At 43.6% G+C, this 25616-nt stretch overlaps 1 protein-coding gene and 1 pseudogene across 3 annotated transcripts in view; one reads left to right on the top strand and one right to left on the bottom strand.

Annotated features, from left to right (window-relative positions):
• The window catches only part of BORCS5 (BLOC-1 related complex subunit 5), a 111384-nt gene extending 87985 nt beyond the window's left edge, over positions 1-23399 (top strand). For all 3 annotated transcript variants that reach the window (XM_012502489.2, XM_003265513.4, XM_012502491.2), the window contains one exon: positions 22713-23399. In XM_012502489.2, coding sequence (XP_012357943.1) covers positions 22713-22943 — 231 coding nt within the window. In that variant the 3' untranslated portion in view covers positions 22944-23399. The remainder of the gene's footprint in view (positions 1-22712) is intronic.
• Positions 8716-9214, bottom strand: LOC115832851 (annotated as a pseudogene).
• Positions 23400-25616: the final 2217 nt, after the last annotated feature.

The following is a 25616-nucleotide window of genomic DNA, read 5'->3' as shown; positions in this document are numbered from 1 at the left end:
GCTTCTTTCTTGACCTGAAATTATAAAATGAGTTGGGAGTACCTGTTGCAAAACTGCAAATTTTGGCAAGAACACTGAGATGTCAGCTTCTTTTTGCTGAAATCCTGAGGCAAGACATTTCAAGAAAATTTTATGTTCCCATAGAATGTCACAAGTTACTCTGGCATCAATTCCAGGTTGAAACCTTACAATGTAATTATAGTTTCCCCCCTTCTTGTCCTTTGGGCAACCTTTCTTTTCTGTAAGAAATACAACTGGTCCCCTGGGTGGCAGGAAATCCAGGTGGGGGAGTGGGCTGCTTCTGGTTCGGCAGACTGTAAGGTATGCTGCACAGGGCTTCCTTGGGCCTGGCCCCACACTTCCTTTACACCAGCACTGTCCTGCCAAAAGCCAGAAATCCTGGAAGAGGGCCGAATCTAGTTTATTACTTGCCTGTTGGAAATGTAGGTTTGTGTTTTTTGGCAAGGCATGAGCAGAGCCCGGTTATTTGACTGCTCTGAGATTTAACTCCATTCCGCTTTTGGACAATGACATATGAGCATGTGTGAACAGCAGCCTCATTTCCCCCCAGTTTACCTGCCCTAGACGTGCCCCCAGACAGCTGGCTCTGCCAGCTTTCCCAGTGCCAGGTTCTAGAGCCCCTGTTCTTCTCCCTCCCCTGCTGATTTCCAGTCCACCAGAGCGGGCAGTGTCAGAGGTCCCATGCAGCCTCCTCTCTTGTGAGGAACCCCAGAGCACCTGCAGTCTCTAAGCCAACTAGCCAGTATTGAGGGCTCCTGGGTTATGGAAATGAAACCAGGGCTGGGAAAAGATATTCCCCGTCCTGTATCGCTTTCAATGAAGAGAAACAAGAATTTTAGCAAATTTGAGCATTGCTGCAGTGCCTAGAACAACGCCTGGCATGTAGTAGATGTTTAATAAATACTTGTTTAATGAACAGCTTATGTATTCTTCAATTATCTCATCCTAGGGACTGATAAGTTTTCTCATTCTATCAGAGAAAGTAAAGGTTATGAGGGTTGCATTAGGTAGAGTAAGCTAGGCTACAGCTGTAAATAGACTCAAAGGTGTGTAATGGATCAAAGGCAACAGAAGTTTATTTATTGCTCTTGTTCAAGGTGGATGTTTCTGGTTAGCAGGTGACTCTCCTTCACTGAGTTCAGGGATTCAGGTTCCTTCCATCTTGTGGCTCTGCCGTCCCCAAAGACCACCTTGCTGATAGTGTCCAGTGGCAAAAGGGAAAAAAGAGTGGACTAGCACAGATAGGAGGTTCTTACGGGCCAAACCTATGAGTGTTGCCTATGACTTTGGCTAGAACTCAATTACATGGCCACAGCTAACTCCACAGAGGCTGGGAAATACAGTCTATTGTGTGCCCAGGGGTACACTAAATTTTTAACAGCTGTGTCATCTTCGAACTTAGATTCCTCAAATGCATCTGTAGCCGGATGCAAGGTTCCATGGTAAATTTTGCTTGGTTTAAGTCCTCCTGCCAACGAAAACCAAGTGGCGTTAGGAAAAGAGCTATACTTTTAACAATAAGTAAACAACAACAAAAAAAAGAATCAAGATATAATAGTTTATATTCAATATGATTTCAACTGTGTTAAATATTCTTTTGTTTATTTTAGAGCAGGGTTGTCCAATATTTTGGCTTCCCAGGGCCACTTTGGAAGAATTGTCTTGGGCCACACATAAACTATATTAATGCTAAGGATAGCTGATGAGCTTAAAAACAATGACAAAAAAAAACTCATAATATTTTAAGAAAGCTTACAAATTTGTATTAGGCCACACTCAAAGCTGTCGTGGACTGCATGTGGCCCGTGGCCGAACAATCTTGTTTTAGAGACAGGGTCTCCCTCTGTTGCCCAGGCTGGAGTGCAGTACCACATCATAGCTTCCTGTAGCCTCAAACTCCTGGGCTCAAGTGATCCTCCCACTTCAGCCTCTCAAGTAACCGGGACTACAGGTGTGCCACCTACCTGGCTAATATTTAAATTTTTTTGTAGAGACAGTGTCTTGCCGTATTGCCCAGGCTGGTCTTGAACTCCTGGCCTCAAGCAATCCTCCTACCTCACCTCCCCAAAGCGCTGGGATTATAGGTGCAAGCCATCGTGCCTGGCTATGTTAAATATTCTTAATAAATGATTAGACAGAAGGAAACGTGACAGTGACTTAATTGTGGTTGCCCTTTAGAGATGAGATTATCAGTGGTATTTTGTTTTGCCTGCTTCTGTTTTTCTATATTTTACAAGATTTCTATCTTGAACATGCATTACTTTTTTTTTTTTTTTCAATTTGAAATACCTTTTTTTTTTTTTTTTTTTAAGCTGATGGGTAGGCTCCATCTTCAGAGATTCTGAGCCAGTGGGTCTGGAGTAGGGCCCAGTACTGGCTCTTTTATTTTTTAATTTAATTTTTTTACAGAGAGTGTCTTGTTCTGTCACTTAGGCCAGAGTGCAGTGGCACAATCATAGCTCACTCCAGCCTCAAACTCCTAGGCTCAAGTGATCCTCCTGCCCCAGCCTCCCCAGTAGCTAGGATTACAGGTGTGTGACACCATGCCCAGCTGACTTTAATTTTTTTTTGTGTAGAGACAGGGTCTCGCTAGGTTGCCCAGACTGACCTTGAACTGGCCTCAAGCAGTCCGCCCACATCGGCCTCCCAAATGCCAGGATTACAGGCATGAGCCACCATACCTGGCTTCTGTTTTTTTTTTTCTTCCTCTCACAATATATGAATCTCATAAGAGTTCCATCTCCCTGCCTGCAGCTTTTTGACTCACCAAGGTAAGAATATGCCTCTGAGAACTTTTTATGCACATGCCTTTACATGTCTGCTTCATTTATGAACTAGTCAGCTCTGTGTCAGGCCCTGTTGTAGGTGTCGAGGAAATATCACTACAAAACAGCCAAGAATCCCTCCTTCAGAGACCTTACACTCCATTGTGGACACAGACAATAAATAAGATAAATAAAATAGATGGCATGTAAGATGGTAAATACAAGAATTAAAAAAAAATAAGGGGATACGAAATGTCAGTAGGGTAGAAATTTTATGGGGTGACGCAGAAGGCCTTCCCAGAAAGGAACTTTTAATAAAAAGACCTGCTGGTTAGTACAGAGCTAGCCAGGAGACTCTTCTTTATAACTCTGTCTAGATCTGAAATTTATCAGATTATTTGACCAATGGCAATCCCAAATCCCAAGATTCTGTTCTTTACTATCACCCTGCTCATTGTCATGTTTATCTGAATGTTCTGAACTACAGTCTTATTTGCTGTCTCTGTTGTTAGTTGGTAGGAGACTTGCAGATCTATACTCCTTTAAAAATATCTCTGAATTGTTTTAGATCTCAGGGACTCCCAAAGGATTTCATCAGGAGGTGTCCCTAAAGCTTGAAGCAGCATTTAATTTCTGCCCATGCTGACAGACTGACTATAATACTGTAAGACTTTAGTTGACGTCCTGGCGATCCTCCATAGTTTTCATTCTACACATGAGTAGAGAGCGTTTCACTTGTCTAAGGTCCTATCACACCACTGCTGGAAACTGCCCATGACAGCCAACCTGCAGCCCAGAGCAAAAGGCATGATGAATGTGAAAGGACTCTGCAGGACCATACGGAGCTATGTAAAAGAAAGGATTGTTTTGGGGGAGTAAAAGTCATTTATTTCAAATGCAGCCAGACAAGGAGGGATTGCAAAATGTTATTCTGTAGAAGTGTGTGCATTAGTGGTGTAACACAGCATCATTTCAGTGATGGTTTCTTCCTGTATCCCAAAGTCCCCCAGCCTCCTCTCTTCCCCTTTCTACCTGGAAGTTTATGAATTCTCTCTTTGCTGAGACTTAGATTCTCTGGAGTCTGTCACTCACCTGCCTTTCCATCATATATTGTAATAGTCATAGTTGTATTCTGCAATATCCGTGAAATTCAGATGGCTCTGGCCTGAAATATCCAGCCTCCACTCCTGCTCCCTGACTTCTGCTGTGCCCCCTTCTGCTGGCATCTGCTCCCCTTCTCTGCCTGAGGAATCCTGCTCTCCCATCAGCAACTGCCAAACAGCCTGGCACATGCAGAGGTCCCAGTTTCCCTTGATCACAAGGGACCTCCTTCCTTATGCCTCCCTGGTGCATAGGAAGTGTTTGCTGGAACAGTTTATGTGGTAAAGTTGAGTTGGTGCCTCAGCCCTCTGCATGGGGAATGACATGGGCCTCTGGACTCTAGATCAGGCTCCAGCCTGATGTCCTTCCTGAGCAGCCATCTAGCATCCTGCCCGGGAGCACAAGGCAGCCCCAGTGGCAGCATACCAAATCATTAGACCAATGGCATCGTCCCATGTGCGGTATCTTGGTTCTTTCTTCAGGCACAGTGTGGAGGATTTTAGCTGTAAAATATTTACCCACGCACCACTGCTAAGCTCTGTTCTCTGAGTCAAAAAGGGGTTGTGTTCACACATAGTTTGGGTGCATACACGAGGTAATTACAGAGCACATAGTCCAGTTTTACATTGTTTCATTACCTTAGCTCAGGTTTTAAGATGTTGAGTGTGTCACTTCGGTCACACAAACTTACTTTTACCTCTCTTTAATTCTGGACATCGGAAAGGGGAGTCCAGGTTAGTGGCGTGGCTTGGAGCCTTTCCTCACTGTCCACCTGCTGCATCTGTGGTGGCTTCTCCATCCCCTCACCTGATGTGGTAGTGACAGCAGCAATAATGTTACAGCTGTTGTTTTTACATGTTTACCATGTGCCAGGTCTAGAATAGGCATTTTGCATATATCATCTATATTTCACGATCAGCTGAGATTCAGTGACCTGAATGTGTTCCTGGTTACACAGTTGTCGAAGTGGAGCTGGGATGCAGGCTCAGAGCTAAGGTCCACCTGCGAAACTCTAAAGCCGCGCTTCCTTTCCACCTCTTTGTCCATTGTCTTCAATTCTTTTATTTTTATGTATTTATTTATTTTTTGAGACGGAGTTTTGCTCTTTGTGGCCCAGGCTGGAGTGCAGTGGCGCAATCTTGGCTCACTGTAACTTCTGCCTCCCGGGTTCAAGGGATTCTCCTGTCTCAGCCTCCCAAGTAGCTGGGATTACAGGTGCCCGCCACCACACCCGGCTAATTTTTGCTAGAGATGAGTTTTCACCATGTTGGCCAGCTGGTCTCGAACTCCTGACCTCAGGTGATCTGCCCATCTTGGCCTCCCAAGGTACTGGGATTACAGGCGTGAGTCACCGCGCCTGACCTTGTCTTCAGTTCTTTTTTTTTTTCTTTTTTTTTTTTTTTTTTGACAGATTTTCACTCTTTCGCCCATGCTGGAATGCAGTGGCAATCTCGGCTAACTGCAGCCTTTGCCTTCTGGTTTCAAGAGATTCTCCTGCCTCAGCCTCCCGAGTAGCTGGGATTATAGGCGCCTGTCATCATGCCCGGCTAATTTTTGTATTTTTAGTAGAGACAGGGTTTCACCATGTTGGCCAGGCTGGTCTCAAACTCCTGACCTCGTGATCTGCCCACCTCAGACTCCCAAAGTGCTGGGATTACAGGTGTGAGCCACTGTGTCTGGCCGTGTCTTCAATTCTTTAAGGTCTTATTCTTTCATCCTGTCTCCTGCTCATGCCCAGTGTTCAAGCATGTTCCCTTACCCTGTATTCATTTATAATACTCACTGCATAGTGTCACAGTATACTTAGCATCTCAAAAGCAGTCTTTATAGGATGCAACCACACTTTAAAATAGCCCTGAAGACCCCACATTTACATTCTTGAAGTGGCAACTCTGCCTACCTTGCAGATAACTTTTTTATACTTCCAACTGTGCCTTGGAATGGGGAGAATGGGGCTTTTTAACAGTGTCTCAGAGGACTGTGGTGGTAGACAGAGAAGTGTAGACAGAGAGTGGACTCGTGCCTAGGAGCTTCATCCTTCCCCACTGCCACTCTGGAGGGGTTGCAGAGAGGGAGCCTCGAATTAGTCAGAAAGGGTTGGGGTGCTCGGTTACAGACGGGGCCTTTTGTAGGAGGCAGAAGATCTCAGATGTCTACGTGCCCTACACCACTGTCTTTCATGGGACCCGAGGAAACCTCTCCCAAGGAAAGGGAGGAGTGGGACTTCTGTCCCTCAGACTTTTATTTTCACTTGTGATGTTTTTCTTTTCCTGATTTGCTGCCGTCAATGCCATTTGCAAGGCCTTTTGTGGGGAGGAGGTATAATCTGCCTGTTTAGTTTTGGAAGCTGCTTAAAGGTTTTAGGATTTCTGTCCCACTTCCCACCTAGACGTGATGCCAAGGGTAAGAAGGCATCAGGGGAAACTGGGCAAGTCATAAAGTAATTATTGGAACAGTCATGCAATTCAAATTCCTGCCGTTCTGATATCGCTTAATTCTTTTGAAGACCTGAATAAAATTTTTTCTTTTTCTGAGACATTTAGATACATTGTTTGAACAAAGGAAACAGGGTGACTTCAAAATGTCCAGTATGTGGAAATCGATGCCCTTCAGCCTGTGGTGTAATTAATGAAAGCATTGGCGACAGTCGGCCTCATTGTTTGTCGTTGTGCAACAGGAAGTGGTACACTAATAAGGAGCTGGGGAAGGTTTACGTAATTCAGAAGGAAGCAGACATATGTGCAGTTTTGACTGCTGCCCTTCTCACTGCAGATCCAGGCTCACTGAGCAGGTTCCTATTCCTGATGGAGGTGGAGATGTCTGATTGGATTTTGTCATTTGATTTTTGACACTGATTAATGATAGATTTTTATTTCCCTTATGGTCAGAAATAGTGTCTTGAAAAGCTTCACTTTAGATCGTAGTTTTCACACACAGTTGTAATTCATTGGGTAAAGCATAGTAGAACAAACTATGGAAAAGGAAATGTCATTGGTAGACTTTGGTCGCTTAGTACAGGTGTGGTGGCCCCTGGAATCAGGAGATCTGGAGTTCAGTCCTGGCCCTGTCAGTCCCAGCTGTGTGAGCTTAGGGATCATGCTTGCCCACTCTGGGAGCAGTCTTCATCTGTAAAAGGAGGGGGTTGCTCAGGACCCTTGCACCTCCTTCCTTTTACAGATGAAGATGGCTTTGTCTAAGCCCCCTTGGTGAGGTCAAGAATTGTGAAATATTTGTACAAGTGAGACGTCAAGAGTACAAAGTGTACAAACGAACTGCCAGTGAAAATGTCATTTAAGTTTATCTGCTAACAGATAGTTTATTCCCTTTGGTCTCCTCTCAGTTTTTGTTTTGTAAATGTCCATGTTTTGTCTGGTAATTTGTTATTTTTTTTATTAGAAAAGTAAATACCAAAGTGTTTTTCCATTCCACTTGACAGCATAAAAAATTGCCATTTAAATTCATCTCTTAAGGATTTCAAAAAGGCATTAAACACACTGCTCAACATGGTATGTATTTAATCGAAATGAGCTGACATTTGAATTAATTAACTCTTTAGAAAAGATAGGCAAAAATTGGGCCAAAAAGCATGGGTTAGAATTCTGGCTTCACTACTAGTACGAGCTATGTGACCCTGGGCACCTTTTCTCATCTCTGAATCTAATTTCTCATCTCTAATAGAGTGACACTTTCCCTATGAGAGTGTGGTGAGGTATAAAGATAATGTATGTAAACTGCACAGTACAGTATCGGACAGTAGATACTTAATGGATAGCAGCTGTAACTGTTATACATTATTTTATCAGAATAATTAAAATAACTAGAGAATTTGTGTATATTATATACTAGGTTCTACCTACCAAATCATTCTAACATGATGTGCATTGATTACCAAAAGAAATAGTCCACCAGTATGGATGCCAGTTTTGTTTCTGTTAGAGTGTGTGGAGTGAGATTTACCAGAGAAGGACTTCTCTTTTCAGGTTGACAGATCAAAGGTATGCCTATGAGAATAAATGGCAAGAATTTATTCTTTTTTTTTTTAACAGTGATAAAATATACTTTTATTTACTTTGTTGAGTCAGAGGGTTGTAAAAAACATTATGGCTGAAGTAGGTATCAGGCAAACAGAAAGGTGCTTTAGAAGTCTAGTTACCTTGGAGTTTATTTAAACGAACAGAAAAATGTCATAATGTTTTCATGCAATATATATTTGGTTCTTTAACAATTGTGTGACAAACAGCAGAAGGAATTAAGGGATGCCGCACTTGTGATCCATAAGAAACACCAGCATTTTAGGTTGTACATAATTAAAGAAATATCTCAAACACTTTTTAAAACACTACAGTAGCCAATACATAGAGGCATGCCGTAGGTAGGCACAGGAATGCAGTTCAGAAAAATAAATAAATCACATAGGAACTACTCAATTTCTTTAAAATCACTGAGCAAGAAAAGCAACATTGAACTGGCTGGGCGCAGTGGCTCACGCCTGTCATCACAGCACTTTGGGGGCCCGAGGCGGGCGGATCACTAGGCCGAGGCGGAAGGGCCAATGCGGGCAGTCAAGAGATTGAGGCCATTCTGGCCAACATGGTGAAACCCCGTCTAATTTTTGTACTAAAAATACTAAAAGCACTTTTTTTTTTGTACTAAAAGTACAAAAATTAGCCAGGTGTGGTGGTGCTCGCCTGTAGTCCCAGCTACTCAGGAGGCTGAGGCAGGAGAATGGCGTAAACCCAGGAGGCGGAGCTTGCAGTGAGCTGAGATCGCGAGACTCTGTCTCAAAAAACAAAAAAAAGAAAAGTAACATTGAACTTTCATATTGATTTTACACAGCTTCTATACAGTACCTTGACTTAAATCCAAGAGCAAAAGTTGACTGTCCTCCTCTATTTTTGGTAAACTTACATGACTTTCCCCCCTGGATTTTATCTGGGAGTAGCCTTTTTAAATTTTTATTTAAAAGAGGGCTTGGCACTTTTATAGTAATGTCACCAATGTTAATATTTCTTGGGATCTCAGGAAGATTCACATTTTTTATAGCAGATACAGCACAGGCTGGAGCTCCCACTAAGCCAGCCTCAGATTTTTCCAGCTTATTTTGTGCCCCAATTTGTGTAACAATCCCATTCATGTTTGTCTCCAGTACCATTCCCCCATCATCATTTCTGCAAGAATATTGTGAACCTTGTCTACATGAAAAATCAAATCCAGTTCACAAACATTTTCAAAACATTTGTCTAATGTTTCCACAAATCCACAGGGCTGGTAGAACTTGGAGAGCCACGGCTTCCCGTGATTGTTAAGATTAGGATCGCCTTGATCATGGCTGGGCCGGGCCCACCGGGTGGGCACTGGGGGCCAGGGTGGGGGCCGGCGTGCAAGCCTCGGCCTCATGATCTTGCCGGCGATCCTTCCCCACCCACTCCCTCCCGCACGCCGGCAAGAGTTTATTCTTACAGGCTGCCATTGCAAACTACTGTCTTCAGAAACAAGGTCACTTCAAAGTGTCCAGAATGTGGTAATTGGTGCCATTCAGCCTGTGGCGTAATTAAGGAAAACATTTGCCCATTGTTGTCCATTGTGCTAGAGAGAGGCATCCAGGAAAGATTCATACTCCCAAACCCTCCATGGGAGTGGTGGTCTGGAGGAGGGTGGGACAGCCAGAAAGCACACAGTTGACCCTGAAAGGTTTTGTTGCAGCCTGTCATACCCTAACCTTTATAATCTGTCTGAATTTCTACTGCAGGTGACGTAGCCATGGTCTGGTGGGGATAGAGGTGGCAGGTGGGCTAGAATGTGCCATATCTTGATTTGTGGCAATGGGCCTCCTACTCTTCGGAGTGGAGACAGCTAATACCATGAGTCAAAGACCAAATCAGGGGATAGCCGATGTATGAAAACACAAGCACCGGGTTCGCAAAGTGGAAGAAAGGTCTTGAAGAAGGTGTCAGAAGCAAAAAATGGTAAGTATGTGAGGAGATGGATATTTTAATTAGCATGACTATAGAAATCATTTCACGGCCGGGCGCGGTGGCTCAAGCCTGTAATCCCAGCACTTTGGGAGGCCGAGGCGGGCGGATCACGAGATCAGGAGATCGAGACCATCCTGGCTAACACGGTGAAACCCCGTCTCTACTAAAAATACAAAAAATTAGCCGGGCGTGTTGGCGGGCGCCTGTAGTCTCAGCTACTCGGGAGGCTAAGGCAGGAGAATGGCGTGAACCCGGGAGGCGGAGCTTGCAGTGAGCCAAGATCGCGCCACTGCACTCCAGCCTGGGGGACAGAGCAAGACTCTGTCTCAAAAAAAAAAAAAAAAAAAAATTCATTTCACTTTGTATATGTATGTCAAAACGTGTGCTGTAAATATATAGTTTTTATTTTTTAAAAAATGAATGCTGTCAGTATGAGTCCATTTAAAAATAAGCAGGCTTGAAGGTTCAAGGAAATTGCTGAGAACTGGCATCTCACGCTTCCTTTTGGGGTTAGTCGATGCATGGTATGGTTAATATAAAGATCCAGGATCTTATGAATACAGCTTTTTACCTTGGACTGTTCCTCTTGCAGACTCAGCTACCACCTTCCTTTAGGATTAAAAATGTTTTACTTAGCTTCAACAATTTGTTTTACAGCCACTTTCATAGTGTCTAGTCCAGGATTCCCAAATAGGTTTCTTCATCTTCGTAAACTCGAAAGTGGCCATCTGGGGTTCAGTGTCAGGAAGGGTTCTGAGTCCAAGTCAGATTTAAAGAATAACCATGATGCATTACTGGTATCTGTCGGGGGTCTGGGAGAAGGAATTGAATGTATTTGAATACATTTATTTTATTATTTTTTACAACTGAGTTGTCATTCACACAGTTCACCCTTTTACAGTGTGCATTTCAGTGGTTTTAGTATTCTTGCAAGATGGTGCAGCTACATCACTACGTAATTCCAGAACATTTTCATCTGCCTAGAATGAAACTCTATGTACATCAGCAGTCACTCCCCATACCTCCATTCCCTACCCCCTGGCAACTACCAGTCTCTTTTCTGTCTCTCTGGATTTGTCTGTTGGGGGTATTTCATATAAAGGGAATCATGTGATATGTGGCCCATGTGTCTGGTTTCTTTTACTTAGCATAATGTTTTCAAGGTTTATCCATGTTGTAGCTTATATCAGTATCTCATATCTTTTTATGGATGAAGAATATTTTATCCTATGGATAGACCACATTTTGTTTATCCATTTTTCAGTGGATGGATATTTGGGTTGTGTCTACTTTTTGCCTATTATGAATAATGCTGCTATAAACATTTGTGTACAAGGTTTTGGGTGAACATGTAATTTACTTCTCTTGGGAATATATGTGAAGTGAAATTGCTGGCTGTATAGTAACTTTATGTTTAACTTTTTGAGAAATGGCCAAACTGCTCTTCAAAATGACTGTCCCATTTTACATGCTTACCAACAATGCACAGGGGTTCCAGTTTCTCCACACCCTCACTAACATTTGTCATTGTCTGCCTTTTAATTTGAGCCATCCTAGTGGGTGTGAAGTTGTTTTCTTTGTGCTTTTGATGTGCACTTCTCTAATGTCCAAGGATGTTGAACATCTTTTCCTGTTTTTTGGCCATTTGTATATCTTCTTTGGATAAATGGCTTCAGTTATAATTCCAAGGCCAGATTTTGCCCTAGGGACAGTACTGATTTATATAGTTAGGCTAACTGCTTCCTAATTGGGAGAATTGGTAGTTCTGAATTTCAGAAACATCTGAGAAGGGTGGATATTGAAGCTTCATATAAAATATGTAGCAGTTTTCTTTGAATGTGATTATGATTTGGGAACTTTTAGTTTTACTACCATGAAAAACAAAACTTCCAAGCATATTTTGCCATTCATTGTTAGAATAATATAAACATACATGTTTATAGCAGTGTTCTGTTTTCAGATCATTCTTACATATATTATCTCATTATAACCATTACAACACTGCCGTGAGGTAGGATGAATAATAGCCATTATTATCCCCAGTTTTAAAAAGTAGAAGCTGAGAGTCAGCTTGTGACTTGCCCAAATTCACCAACTAGTAGGATTTAAATTCAGGCCTTCTGACTTACTTTGTTAATGGTAATGAATTATTAGTGATGTCAGGGATTTGAAGGGTGAGCTTACATTGCCAAAAATCAGCAATATGCCCGTCTTCAAATAACAGATTGTTACCAACCTCAGAATGTATTATTTGAATAGCTGTAGAACAGGATTAATTGTTACTTTTCCATTTAGCCCCTTTAGCTACAAAGTACTTACAATAAAAGAGCAGAATTACATATCACTGCCTGCTCATTAATTTTGAACCCAGAAGGAAATCCACCCAAAGAAAGAACAAAGCTGGGAATTGATTTAGAACCCTAAAAAGAGGCAGCCTTTGGTTAGCTGGCCTTGACCCATCATGCCTCCTCCTCCCAGCCTCCATATTCCTAAACTGACCTCCTTGGGGAACAGGAATTTAAATGTAGAATGAGTGCAGAGAAAGATATCTATTGAGATCAAATAAAAATTGACCTTGAGACTAACTAACTGACAGACACCACATTAAAAGCTAAACATTACCTTTAAAGGGTGGGAAAGATGAGTGACTTTTTAAATGCCGTCTTGAGTGGCTTACGTCTGTAATCCCAGTACTTTGGGAGGCCAAGGAGGGCGGATCACCTGAGGTTAGGAGTTCGAGACCACCTGGGCTACATGGTGAAACCCTGTCTCTACTAAAAATATAAAAATTAGCCAGGTGTGGTGGCACACACCTGTAATCCCAGCTACTTGGGAGGCTGAGGCAGGAGAATAGCTTCAACCCAGGAGGCGGAGGTTGCAGTGAGCTGAGATTGTGGTACTGCACTCCAGCCTGGGCAACAGAGTGAGACTCGGTCTTTAAAGAAAAAAAAAAAAAAGGCTGTCTTGATTAAGTCCATATGCAGTATTTTTTGTTTTTAACATTTCTTTTAAACTTAAGTATCTTGGGGATAGAAAAATAAGTCTGTTGATCATATGGATGTGAATTTTGTTAACTGTGAAACACAGCTTACCTACTCATTTTCCTTTTGACCCATGAGGGTTATTAAATTAGCTTTCGATCATTTCATGCATATCTACATCTTAAGTTTTTAGAGTTTAAAAGTTGTACACTATGTTTATGAAGTACTTACTGTTACGTTGCACATCTTTTCTAACTTAAAATAAGCCCTTTTGTAGTATGTCACAAATTTGGAAAGTTTACCTTTACTTTGAAAAGAACTACATCAAGCATAGTGAGTCCAGGTGTGGTAGATCACGCCAGTAATCCCAACACTTTGGGAGGCTGAGGGGGTGGATGGCTTGAGACCAGGAGTTTGGAGATCAGCCAGGGCATCATCGTGAGACCCCATCTCTACAAAAAATAAATAAAAATTAGCCAGGCATGGTGGCACATGCATGTAGTCTCAGCTACTCAGGAAGCTGAGGTGGGAGGATTGCTTGGACCCAGGAGTTCAATGCTCCCGTGAGCTATGATCAGGCCACTGCACTCCAGCCTGGGCAACAGAGCGAGACCCTGTCTCCAAATAACAAACCACAGTGACATCTTTCATAGGATGACCCGTTTGCCTCAAACCAGCATCAAAGCTTATTTTATCAGGAAATTTTATATAACAAAAGTTTTTGAAGCACTGTATTCTCTTGTTGGAGAGGATATCATTTATTAAAGCTTTTGGTTTTGCTTTCAAAATATTTTTTGAAAAATATACATGTATGCATGTACACGTATGTATTTTTATTTTTACCATATTGGATAGCATCAAACAGTGGTAATAGCTATTCTCATGGCTAAACATATAGATTAAAAACACATGGAAGGACTTGTAGGTAAATAATGATTTCAGTTATTACGTAGTGCGAAATGATTCTATCAGGAAACTGGGATGAGTAATGTGACTCTGTTGTAAGATTTTCAGTAGCAGAAGTACATAACAAAAATAAAACATGTCAGCAAAAAATACAATGGTAAGTTGTCATCTGAGTGATTGTGTAAGCCTTGAAGATAGTTAATGTAACCGAGATGAGGCGTCCACCTCTTGCCTTCACAATAGATATGTTGTGTCTATTTGGATATCACAAAATGTCATTTGGTTTTTTATTCTGCTTTCATGTACTACATTTCTTATCTTGCTTTTTCATTCTTCATGTAAAAGAGGTTTCTAGACAGAGTTTCTGTTTCAGTTCACATACATTTTATCATTTATGGAGCTTCTTTTTCCTGGGGTCTGTTCTAGGAGTTTTATACATTTTATCTCATTTAATTCTCACGTCAACCCTATGAGGTAGGCATTGTCAATGTCACCAATTTAGGGGGCAAAGCAGCTGAGGGTCAGCAAGGTTAAGTAACTGGCTCAAGGTCATGAAGGTAATCAGTCATCTGCAGAAGCAAGATTGTGACTCAGTTCTGTCTGATGCTACTGTCGTTATCCAAAAGCGATGTACATTTTAGTTAGAAAACTGGAATGGTTACTCAACTTCACATTAATTCTTTATTTTATTGCTTCTATAGAAGCTGTCTTCCCTCCCCACAAACTCTGAGTCACTCAGCTGGAGCTCAGGAATGATTTCAGATGTCTAAACAGGTCATTTGCAGGGTCTGGGTGGTCTACCCACAGCGGAGGTAAAAGCTGTGGCTCAGTCTTGGCAGGTGAACCATTGTGAATTTAAGCCAGTGGACGTGAAGGCAATTGAGTTCTGTTCTGCCACTCCAGCTCAGGCAGGAGCGCTGCTTCCCTGAAACAGGGCCCCTCTGAGGTTAGATGTGCAGCCTCAGTGGGCATCAGTGTCATGAATAGCCGCTCCTCATTTGGCAGCAGTAACTATCCAGAGACAAAGGATAGGATTCGGGGTAATCGTGGTCATAAGCTAGAAGTCTCCAGAGTCCTTAGAGGAATTTGAAAACTGAACAGAATTTTTTTCTTTCCACACTGTGTCAGGGCTTTAGCAAAGGAGTTCTGTTGTGACAATTGTCTGGGTAACATCTACCTACTCTTTTTTTTTTTTTCCTGATCTGTAGTCCATCTTACTTAACAGTGCCCAAGGCCGCAATCTTCACACTGTTAATAGTTTTACTCTTGACACCTCCATGGCTCCTTTGTCCCAAGAAGGTGAGATCCCACTTCCAGGTGATCCCCTGCAGGACTTTTCCCTGAGCCTCTAACCCATTTCTAGCCCATACTTCCCCCTCAAGAACAATAATTCAGTAATGTTTTCAGTTCTCCTGAAATGATCCCAAATTTTGGATTTTTCCTTAATGTTGAATTATAAGAGTTATTGATATATTCTGGATGTAAGACTGTCATTTGATACATATAGTGAAATTTTTTCTTTCTGTTTATTTTTGCCCATTATTTTCATAGGGAATAAAATATTATGAATATTTTCTCAGTCTGCTGCTTGCCTTTTCATTTTCTTTCTTTTCTTTTCTTTTCTTTCCTTTTTTTTTTTTTTTTTTTTTAGACAGTCTTGCTCTGTCACCCAGGCTGGAGGGCAACGGTGCGATCTTGACTCACTGCAACTTCTGCCTTTTGGGTTCAAGACATTCTCCTGGCTGGCTGTGGTGGCTCATGCTTGTAATCCCAGCACTTTGGGAGGCCGAGGCAGGTGGATCATGAGGTCAGGAGCTCGAGACTATCCTGGCTAACACGGTGAAACCCCATCTCTACTAAAAATACAAAAAATTAGCTGGGCGTGGTGGCACATGCCTGTAATCCCAGCTACTCGGGAGGCTGAGGCAGGAGAATCGCTTGAACCTGGGAGGTGGAGGTTGCAGTGAGTTGAGATCGTGCCACTGCGCTCTAGCCTGGGTGACAAAGCCAGACTCCGTCTCAAAAAAGAAAAAAAAAAAAAGAGATAGTCTCCTGCCTCAGCCTCCCAAGTAGCTGGGATTAACAGGCATGTGCCACCAGGCCCAGCTAATTTTGTATTTGTAGTAGAGACAGGGTTTCTCCATGTTGGTCAGGCTGGTCTCAAGCTCTTGACTTCAGGTGATCCACCCACCTTGGCCTCCCAAACTTCTGGGATTACAGGCATGAGCTACCGCACCTGGCCTTAATGGTATCTTTTTAAGAGAAGTTTTTAGTTTTGATGAAAATCAATTTAACCATTTTTATTTTATGGTTAACACTTTTTGAAACTTAGAAATCTTTGCATACCCCAAGGTAACAAAGATTTTTTTTTTTTTATTTTTTTTTTTTTAAGACAGGGTTTTGCTCTTGTTTCCCAGGCTGGAGTGCAATGGCACGATCTCGGCTCACTGCAACCTCTGCCTCCCAGGTTCAAGCGATTCTCCTGCCTTAGCCTCCCAAGTAGCTGGGACTACAGGCATACACTACCACCTCCAGCTAATGTTTTGTATTTAGTAGAGACAGGGTTTCACCATGTTTGTCAGGCTGGTCTCGAACTCCTGACCTCAGATGATCCACCCGCCTCAGCTTCCCAAAGTGCTGGGATTACAGGAGTGAGCCACTGAGGCCAGCCAAGGTAGCAAAGATTCTTCTCCTATATTTTCTTCTAGAAGTTTTGTAGTTTTAGCTTCCATATTTAGGTCTGTGATCCATCCCATGTTAATTTCTTGTGTATGCGCTGTGAGATGTAAGGCTCCGTGTTCATTCTTTCTCTCTGGATATCTAGATATTCTAGCACAAATTGTTGAAAAACTTTTTTCCCCCATTAAATTGCCTTGGGATCTTCGTAACGACAAAAGAAAATCAATTAACAATATATTTTTAGATCATTTTTACACGTCTTTTGTTTTATGGATCTGTGTGTCTCTATGCCAGCACCACGCTGTCTTGATTACTGTAGCTTTATAGTAAGTCCTGAAATCAAGTACTATAAGTCTTCAAACTTTGTTCTTTCAATTATTTTGGCCATTCTGTGTACTTAGAATCAGCTTACCAATTCCTATAAAACAATGCCTTCTAGAATTTTTACTTGGATTACAAATGAACCTCTTAATCAGTTTGGCAAGCATCAACACCTTGACCGTGTTGAATCTGACAATCCATGAACGTGATATACTTCATTTCTTGAGATCCCTTTTAATTTTTCAGAGTGATGTTTTGTAATATCAGTGTACAGATCTTATACATATTTCATTGAATTTTTCCCTAAGTATTTCATGTTGCCGATGCAGTTGTAAACAGTATTCTTTTATTCACTGACCTGCCATTCATTGTTATGTAGAAATACAATTGATTTCTGTATGCTGACCATGTGTCTTGCAACCTCGCTAACTTCACTTTAATAGTTTTTAGTAGCTTTTTAAAGATTTTCTAAGTGTATTATCATGTCATCTGCAGATAAAGACCCTTTTGCTTATTCCTTTCTAATTTCTTTGCCTTTTACTTAATTTATTGCATTGGCTACTGCATTTAGTACAATGTTGAATAGAAGTGGTAAGAGTGTAGACATGCTTCCCTTGTTCCTAATCTTAGGGAGAAAAGTGTCTTTCACCAATAACTATATTGTTAGCTGGAAGTTTTTCATAGAAGCCCTTTATCAGGTTGAGGAAGTTTCCTTCTGTTCCTACTTTGCTGAAAATTTCCGTAATGCATGTTCAGTTTGTTGAATGCTTTTTCTTATATCCATTGAGGCAATCATAGATTTCTAACCTCTATTCTGTTGAAATGGCAAGTTACTTTGATTGATTTTTCAGATGTTGAAAAAGTGTGTCTCCTTGACATAAGCATTACTTGGTCGTAATGTATTATCCTTTTTGTATATTTCTGTATTTGATATGTTAATATTTTGAATTAATGTACTGAGTCGACCAGCCAACTGGGCAGATGGGCCCGCACCATCCACATAAGGTATTTGGAACAACTTTGAGCACATTCTACAAATGCCTAATACCTTAATGAGGCCTGCAGTTCTCTCCTCAAATAATCTCCCCTTCTTTTTCACTTGTCCTTTGAAATGGACTGCCCCCAGAGATGGTGTATGAATCTGTGGGCAAAGTTTGAAGTATGAGCTTGAGTAAATGATGAGTTCCTTGAAGGCAAATGCTTTGCTGCATTCATTTTTTTTTTTTTTTTTTTTTTTCCTGCGATAGGGCCTTGCTCTTTTTTCCAGTCTGGAGCGTAGTAGTGTGATCACAGCTCACTGCAGCCTCGACCTCCTGAGATCAGCAGTTTTCTCACCTCAGCCTCTGGAGCAGGTGGGACTACAGGTGTGTTCCATCACACCTGGCTAATTTTTATTTTATTTTTTGTAGAGACGAGGACTCACTGTGTTGGCATGGCTGCTCTTGAGTTCCTGGGCTCAAGTGGTCCTCCTACCTCAGTCTCCCAAAGTGCTGAGATGACAAGCATGAGCCACCGCGCCTGGCCAGCATTCGTATCTGTCAGTATAAGATTATATTAACTAGTGTTACAGAAACCCCAAATGATGGTGGCTTATACAAAATGAAAGTTTATTCTTCTCTCTCAGGCCTGGTCTACTCTTACCCATAAACATCCTCATGGACCCAGGCTGCTTCTAGCTCAGGATCTGCCAACTCAAAGATGTAACCTTCGTTATTCTCATGGTCTACATGGGGTGCACCTGCATTTCAGCAGCAGCAGAGTGGAGGAGGGGACAATGAAGAAGAGAAGCAAGAAAGGGTGCATGCCGGCTGCCTTTCCAGGAAGGTGCCTGGAAGCTGCCAGGAGAGACTTCTGCATGCACACACCACTGATTATAACTTGGTCGTGTGTCACGGCAAGGCGAGGGTTTTGAGGCAAGAGTTGTGGAGAATAAAGAGTTGTTCACTTTCTATTTGAAAATCAGCTAGTTTATTCATTTAATTTTTTTTAAGTTCCTGAAACAAAGTTATTTGCAATTTATATGTTTCTGGGCCTGAGTTTCCTGGAATAGTAAAGTCATGTTAACAGAAACAGTGGAAAAGAAAATTCATGTTAATGTATACGGTAAGCTGTGTGGGTGTAAGTAGTTTTGGTTCTCAGTATCTATCCTAGGACCTCGCATAGTGCATGGCACCTGATGCTACTCAATAACTGTCTGTTGCCTGTGTGTTAATAGCTCACACTTACCCAGTGCTCACTGTGTGCCGGGCAGGATGATAATATTCTCCTTGCAGAATCTCATTTAATCCTCAGGACAGTCTTTTAAGTAGCCACTGTTGTTATCCCCACTACCTTACAGATGAGGAAACCGAGGCTTACGTATATTTTCATTCATTTATTCAACAAATATTTATTCAGGACCTGCTATGTGCTGGGTACTGGAGATATAGCAGGGTTTAAAGCACACCAAATCCTTGCTCTCATGGAGTCACCCTTCTGGGTAATTTTCTAAAATCACAAAAATACTGGGTTGAGGGTAGCCCTTAAACCTAGGTGGTCTGATTCCAGAACGTGCAATCTTAACTGTTGTTTTATTGGTAGATGAATGGATTGATGAGTGTGGTGAACAAAAATTGTGACTATCCATTTCACAGACAGCTTCGTGGTTGCCCTTTAGCTCCAGCTTGGATGGTTAGATTGCCCTGTCTGAAGCTGGATCCTTTTTTTTTTTTTTTTTTTTTTTTTTGAGATGGAGTCTCTTGCTCTGTCGCCCAGGCTGGAGTGCAGTGGCGTGATCTTGGCTCACTGCAACCTCTGCCTCCTGGGTTCAAGCGATTGTCCTGCCTCAGCCTCCCGAGTAGTTGGGACTATAGGTGCACACTGCCACGCCCTGCTAATTTTTTATATTTTAGTAGAGATGGGGTTTCACCATGTTGCCCAAGTTGGTCTCAAACTCCTGAGCTCAGGCAATCCGCCCTCCTCGGCCTCCCAAAGTGCTGGGATTACTGGCATGAGCCACCACGCCTGGCCAAGCTGGGTCTTTTGAATGGCTATGGAGTGTTCAGTGAGGCAACCCTAGGTGATATCATAACACCTCTGTTTATCCAGAAGACAATTAGTATATATGTTATCTTGTTAGAATCCATGTGCCAAAAATAGAAATAGGAAAGGCAAATAAGTATATATCCCTAGATTGTCAAAATGGTGATTCAGAATTGCATGAGATACTGGTTTTCTGCCTACAGTCATGTCAAATGTGTTACAGTGAGCATGTGTCTGGGGGTTCATGGAGTGAGGGTAGGGATTATGGATCAGGGACAACATTACTTCAAGAGCAAAGGTCAGAGACATCAAAAATAGGCATCACCAGTTTTACTATCCTTTTCCAGATAGTCCGTTGTTGCTTGCACCAAGTTGAGACTTTCTTTGCAACAAAGAATGGGGGAAACATTTAAAAGGTAATAACTTTCCCTACATGTGATCCAGTCTTCTTTAATGCCATGCCACGTGCCAACAAAAGTCTCATAGAGCTTCTGTTTCAGTTCACATACATTTTATCATTTATGGAGCTCCTTTTTCCTGGGGTCTGTTCTAGGAGTTTTGTACATTTTATCTCATTTAATTCTCACGTCAACCTTACGAGGTAGGCATTGTCAATGTCACCAATTTAGGGGGCAAAGCAGCTGAGGCTCAGCAACGTTAAGGTCCAAGGTCATGAAGGTAATCAGTCATCTGCAGAAGCAAGATTTTGACTCAGTTCTGTCTGATGCTGCTGTCGTTATCCACAAGCGATGTATATTTTAGTTAGAAAACTGGAATGGTTACTCAACTTCACATTAATTCTTTACTTTATTGCTTCTATAGAAGCTCTCTCCCCTCAGAGAGCATCAGTGGTACAGGGTCTTGCTCAGGAAATATGTGTAAAAGAGGGAAGCTGCTGGACTTCGGAGATCTGGGGTCCAGTGTAGGTTCTGTCACTGAGATCTTCAAAGTCACGCAAACTCAAGTTTCCTCTTGTGGTTTTTTTCTTCCATGGAGCATAATGGAAGTAAGACATGATGTCAGCATGCATGAACAACCTGTTGGAACTCAGCGTGCTCATCTCAGCATTAACAGAAAGTGCCTTTACAAAAACTTTGAAGACATTAAACACAGGCCCCAGCTGGATGTGGAAACGTGTAGGGAAGTACATGCCATTTGACAAGTACCTGGTGAAGATGGCTGTGAACAGTCTTCATCAGATGTGAATCGAGGATGGATTGACTGCCAAGGACTTTAGACTTGATAAGTTAGAGCCTTGGAGGCCATTTCAGATAGAAACTCTTGAAGCGTCTATCTAGTCTGGTAGGGTTGCGGGGTGGAGGGCCAGGAATGCCCCCCAAGTAAAATGTGATGCCTGAGAAGGTTCCCGATTCAGGATTCCACCTGGCTCCCCCAAGCCCCGCTGTCTCTCAGGTGTGTGGAGCGTCTGTCGGTGCTCATTGCAAGGCCACCCTGAAAAGGCCCAGCGGGTGACTGTCAGGACCGCAGGCATCTCCTGGCTCACGACTTCCAAAGTGCTGAGCGCCAGACAGGGCTGCAGAGAACCCGGAAGGTGTGCGTTGTTTCCACGTTATTTGGAGTTTCTCACGCCGATGTTTGTTTTTTTTTTTTCTCGTCTACTTCTCCCCCTGCCCAACTAGCTGCTACTCCTGCCCTGCAGGCACTCAAGCAAGAGGCCCGCCAGAGGCCAGCAGCACTGATGTGCTTCGGTCGCCTCCCGCCCCTCATGCCCTCCCCACAGACGATAGCGAAAGGGAACTTATTTTTTCTTGGGGCTGGCTTTGGTCCCCCTTGTTTTCGTTAGTTTGTTTGTGTGTCTCTCGAAGCCATTTTCAGAGGCTCGGTGGTACCGGGTGTTGAGCCCTTGTCCTGATGCAAAGTCAGGAAGGGGCGTGTTCTGGGAATCAACCAGAAGGAAGGACTAGAGGAGCGTGGGAACCTTGGGATAGGAGTGTGGGCCTCAGCTGAGCTGTTTTCTCCTGGCCTGGGAAGGAAACACGGGGTGAGGGGGTGGAAGTGGGGTCCATGCTGAGGAAGGGGTGCAGGTGCCCAGCATGGTGGCAGTCTCCTCTCCCTTTTTATCTGGGTGATAGATACTAAAGAGCCTCTTTAAGGGGAAGAGAAGAAGTCACGCAAGGGGAGCCCAGAGCCCGCAGTTTCTTTAATGGGGGAAAAGGGCACGTGAGATAGTCCTCACAGTTTGACAGATGTGGTCTGTTGTAAGGACGGGAGCCTTGGTTGCATTTTTGGCCCTGGCAGGGAGAGCCACCCTTCCCTTCCGTTGCAGTGTTCCCTGAGTGACCGCCAAACTGCAGCCGTCCAGGGAAGAGAAGGAGTGAGTGAAGAACATGCGTTTTGGGGTTTGGGATTTTTGTTGTTGTTGTTAGAGACAGGGTCTCACTCTGTCGCCCAGGCTGGAGTGCAGTGGCGTGATCATGACTCACTGCAGCTTTGACCTTCTGGACTCAAGCCATCCTCCCACCTCAGCCTCCCAAGTAGCTGGGATTACACGCACACACCACCATGCCCATCTGCTCCTAGTTTTTTTCTAGATGAGGAACCTGAGACACAAAGGATAAGTACTAGCAGCTCATACATGTGACAGAGCCAGATTCAGCCTGGGCCTGACTGATTTCCTCATCCAGAATTCCCCTCATATAGGGAGAGAGAAATCTCAGGATCTCAACAAGGTACAAATAACGCACATTCCCAGAACATAGAGCCGGGTACAATCCCCTCTTGGTTCTCTTCTAAAGGTGGTTCTGGCACAACAGTTGATAAAGCCGTGTCCCTGAAGGGCTTTTGAGCCCTGGGTGCTTCCTGTAAAACTTGTCAGCTTCCACTTGACCTGCAGGACTCTGTCCCTCACAGGATGGACACCCGGCCCTGCGGAGAGGACTTCATTAAACAATGTATAATGTACTTCTCTTTCCCATCCACAGATGGATCTGTCTGTAGAAACTCTGTTCAGCTTCATGCAGGAGCGCCAGAAAAGATACGCCAAGTATGCCGAGCAGATCCAGAAAGTGAACGAGATGTCGGCCATCCTCCGCCGCATACAGATGGGCATCGACCAGACCGTGCCCCTGCTGGACAGGCTCAACAGCATGCTGCCCGAGAGCGAGCGGCTGGAGCCCTTCAGCATGAAGCCCGACCGCGAGCTCAGGCCGTAGCTGCCCCCGGCCTGCCCGGGGCTGGGAGCCCCAGACACCGACACCCTGAGGACGTTTGGAGCCAAGGTCGTATCATCTGACCAGGTCTGGAGGCTAGCGGGAGGCTCCCTGAAAGTGGGTGCAAAGGAGTCCGGCTCGCGTGAAAATGTGACTTCGCCCAACTCTTTTCCTTGATGCAGTTTCCCTATGTGGAAGGAACCTAACCAGTTCTTGGTGATAACTGAAGGTGGAACATGTGAATTATTAGGAATTCTTTGAAGAACTCTGCATTGAGAATTATTTGTATTTAGTTTTTTTTTTAATTGAGAGTATATAGTCCAGTCCAGGTACTGGAATAAAAATATGGAGACAAGGGGAGGAATATTTTAAGAAGCTCCGTGTTCTCGATGCCCTCATGAAATTTTCAGCAGGCTCTCTGGTTTATGTGTGGTCAACTTGAAAAACTAATTGAATCTAGGTCTCTGTGTTGTTCCTGTTTCTACCCTGTTTCCGTCACACCAAGCCCTTATCTGGGGCGCGTCTTCCTGCCCAGGTGGAACACTGGCGTTTTGTTGACTGTCAGGTTATGGTGTCCCTTAGTCGTCATCAGAAACTGAAGCCTCCCTTTCCACACCCTCATCAGATTCATCTCCACTGATAACCGGTTTCCTTGATGCAGACATAGTTTAGCTTTCTCTGACTGCAGAGATCTCTCATTCCGCAGGCATTTCTTGAGCCCATTTGATGTGTCCAGTATTGTGCCAGGGATACAAATATGGCCATATAGCCTCGGGCCTTCATTTCTGAAAAGAAAAAAAACTCAAAAAGCGCTGAATTTCTCTGGGAGTTTAGGAAAGGAAGTTATCTGAGTAACAACGAAAGTGCTTAGTGTCGTACTTTGCACATCATAGGTGTTCTAATGGGAGCAAGGACTGGAGAAGCAAAGAATGGAATGTGGGGAGCAGACCTAGGCAGACACCTTGAGACTAAAAGCCAGCGCTGAAGGGAGTCGCTGTCGCTGGGGCCGGGATGGCATGCAGGCGTTCCTGCAAGCGTCGGGAGGTGTGTTTTCAGATGCCAGAAAGAGCCTTCAGTAGATTCTCAAGATTAAAATTGATCCGCTTAATTTAATGTATCCCGGCTAAACTTGATCTGATTCCAGTCTTGGTTTGGGACAGGGTCTTGCCCTGTTGCTCAGGCTGGAGGGCAGTGGCGCAGTCATAGCGCGCTGCCTCCTCAAACTCCCGGGCTGCGGTGATCCTCACGCCTCAGACTCCTGAGTAGCTGGGATTACAGGTGTGTGCCACCAAATCCAGCTAATTAAAAAAAAAAATTTAATTTTACATTTTCAAATTTGAAAGAATAGTACAATGAATATTCATATTTCTTTCACCTAGATTGACAAAAAGTGGTATTTTTAAGACATCACCATCATTGTCTTTCTTCTGGAGTATACAGAACCCAGTTCTGAACACAGGGATATGTTTGTAGCTTCGAAGAATGAAGGGCTGTTTACAGAGCTACAAAAATAGCTCAGGTGCCATTATCCTCACTGCACTTAATACAGGTGACGCATGAAAGCACAGAGTGGGCGGCAGTTCAAGCTTGCGAGGGCCGAGCCTTTCCACTGCCGCAGCGGGTAGTGGTTGGCACAGGGCAGGATGGCAGACCCAGCGCACAACAAACAAATCGCGCAGTCAGCCAGCTCTCCAGCCAACTGTGTCTACTTCTAAAGTAGAAGTTAGACAAAACATGGGGTTCACTTAGATTGGGGTCCTGAGTAGGTAAGTGATAGGCTACTTATCACTGGGTGGAAGCAGAGAAGTATGGCAGAAGAAAACAATAGGCAAATTCAATACTTCTGGAAAGATTTCTAGTTAGTTTAATATTTTGATGGCATGTTGTGGTTTTTGCAGTGTCATGAACTTGGCTAAACTGAACTGTGTTCCCAGAATTCCCTTCCTTGTTTGTTTCTCTGGTGAGGGTTGGCCACGAGAGAGATTTGCATGAGGTTTGGAAGTGGAAGTAGAGCAACAGCCATGCGTATTCACTGGAAGTCGATGTAGGTCAGGCCCTGTTCCATCGCGTGCACGTTACCATGGATCTCCTGCACCTGTGGTGTGGGCAGCCGCTGGGCCCACAGCTCCTCCCACTCCCGCAGAACTCTGCCTTTGGCTTTTCCAAACCCTGGGCCGGGTATGAGAGCCACCGTCTTGGTCTGCGGCCACAAGGATGAAGGTCTGGGGATGAGAGGCCAGCGCGGGCTCTGATGAGAGACAGGTGCAGGTCCCGGCTTGTGGCTTGCAGGTCTCGGTTGTACTTGCTCTCCCTCACCTTCCTTTCCAACCACCTGGCCTATGGCCTGGTGAAGAAGAAACAGCCGAACCGAGACTTTTACCAGCCCCTGTAATTGCTTAGGTCAAACCCCTTTCACAATCCTCTCTTTCTACATCATTCCTAGTGGTTCTTCTCTGATGGAACCTCTGACTGGTAACATGGCGTTACCAGTCCTTTCCCTCTCATGTTTTGCTGTTTCCTGATGGAACCTGGGAATCGGAGTGATTGTATTTCAAGAAGCAGTTATGCTGGATCTCTTTGTTGGTTAATACCCCATGACCTATCTGGCTGTTATGGGCTATTTCAGGGATAGGAGCTGTGAAAGAGCCCTTGGCTGGACGTTTCTAGCCTTAATCT

This window comes from Nomascus leucogenys, chromosome 23 (genome assembly GCF_006542625.1).
Source record: "Nomascus leucogenys isolate Asia chromosome 23, Asia_NLE_v1, whole genome shotgun sequence".
In the NCBI taxonomy this organism is placed as follows: domain Eukaryota; kingdom Metazoa; phylum Chordata; class Mammalia; order Primates; family Hylobatidae; genus Nomascus; species Nomascus leucogenys.
The sequence above is the reverse complement of the archived record's forward strand: the minus strand, read 5'-3'. Positions and strand labels throughout refer to the sequence as shown.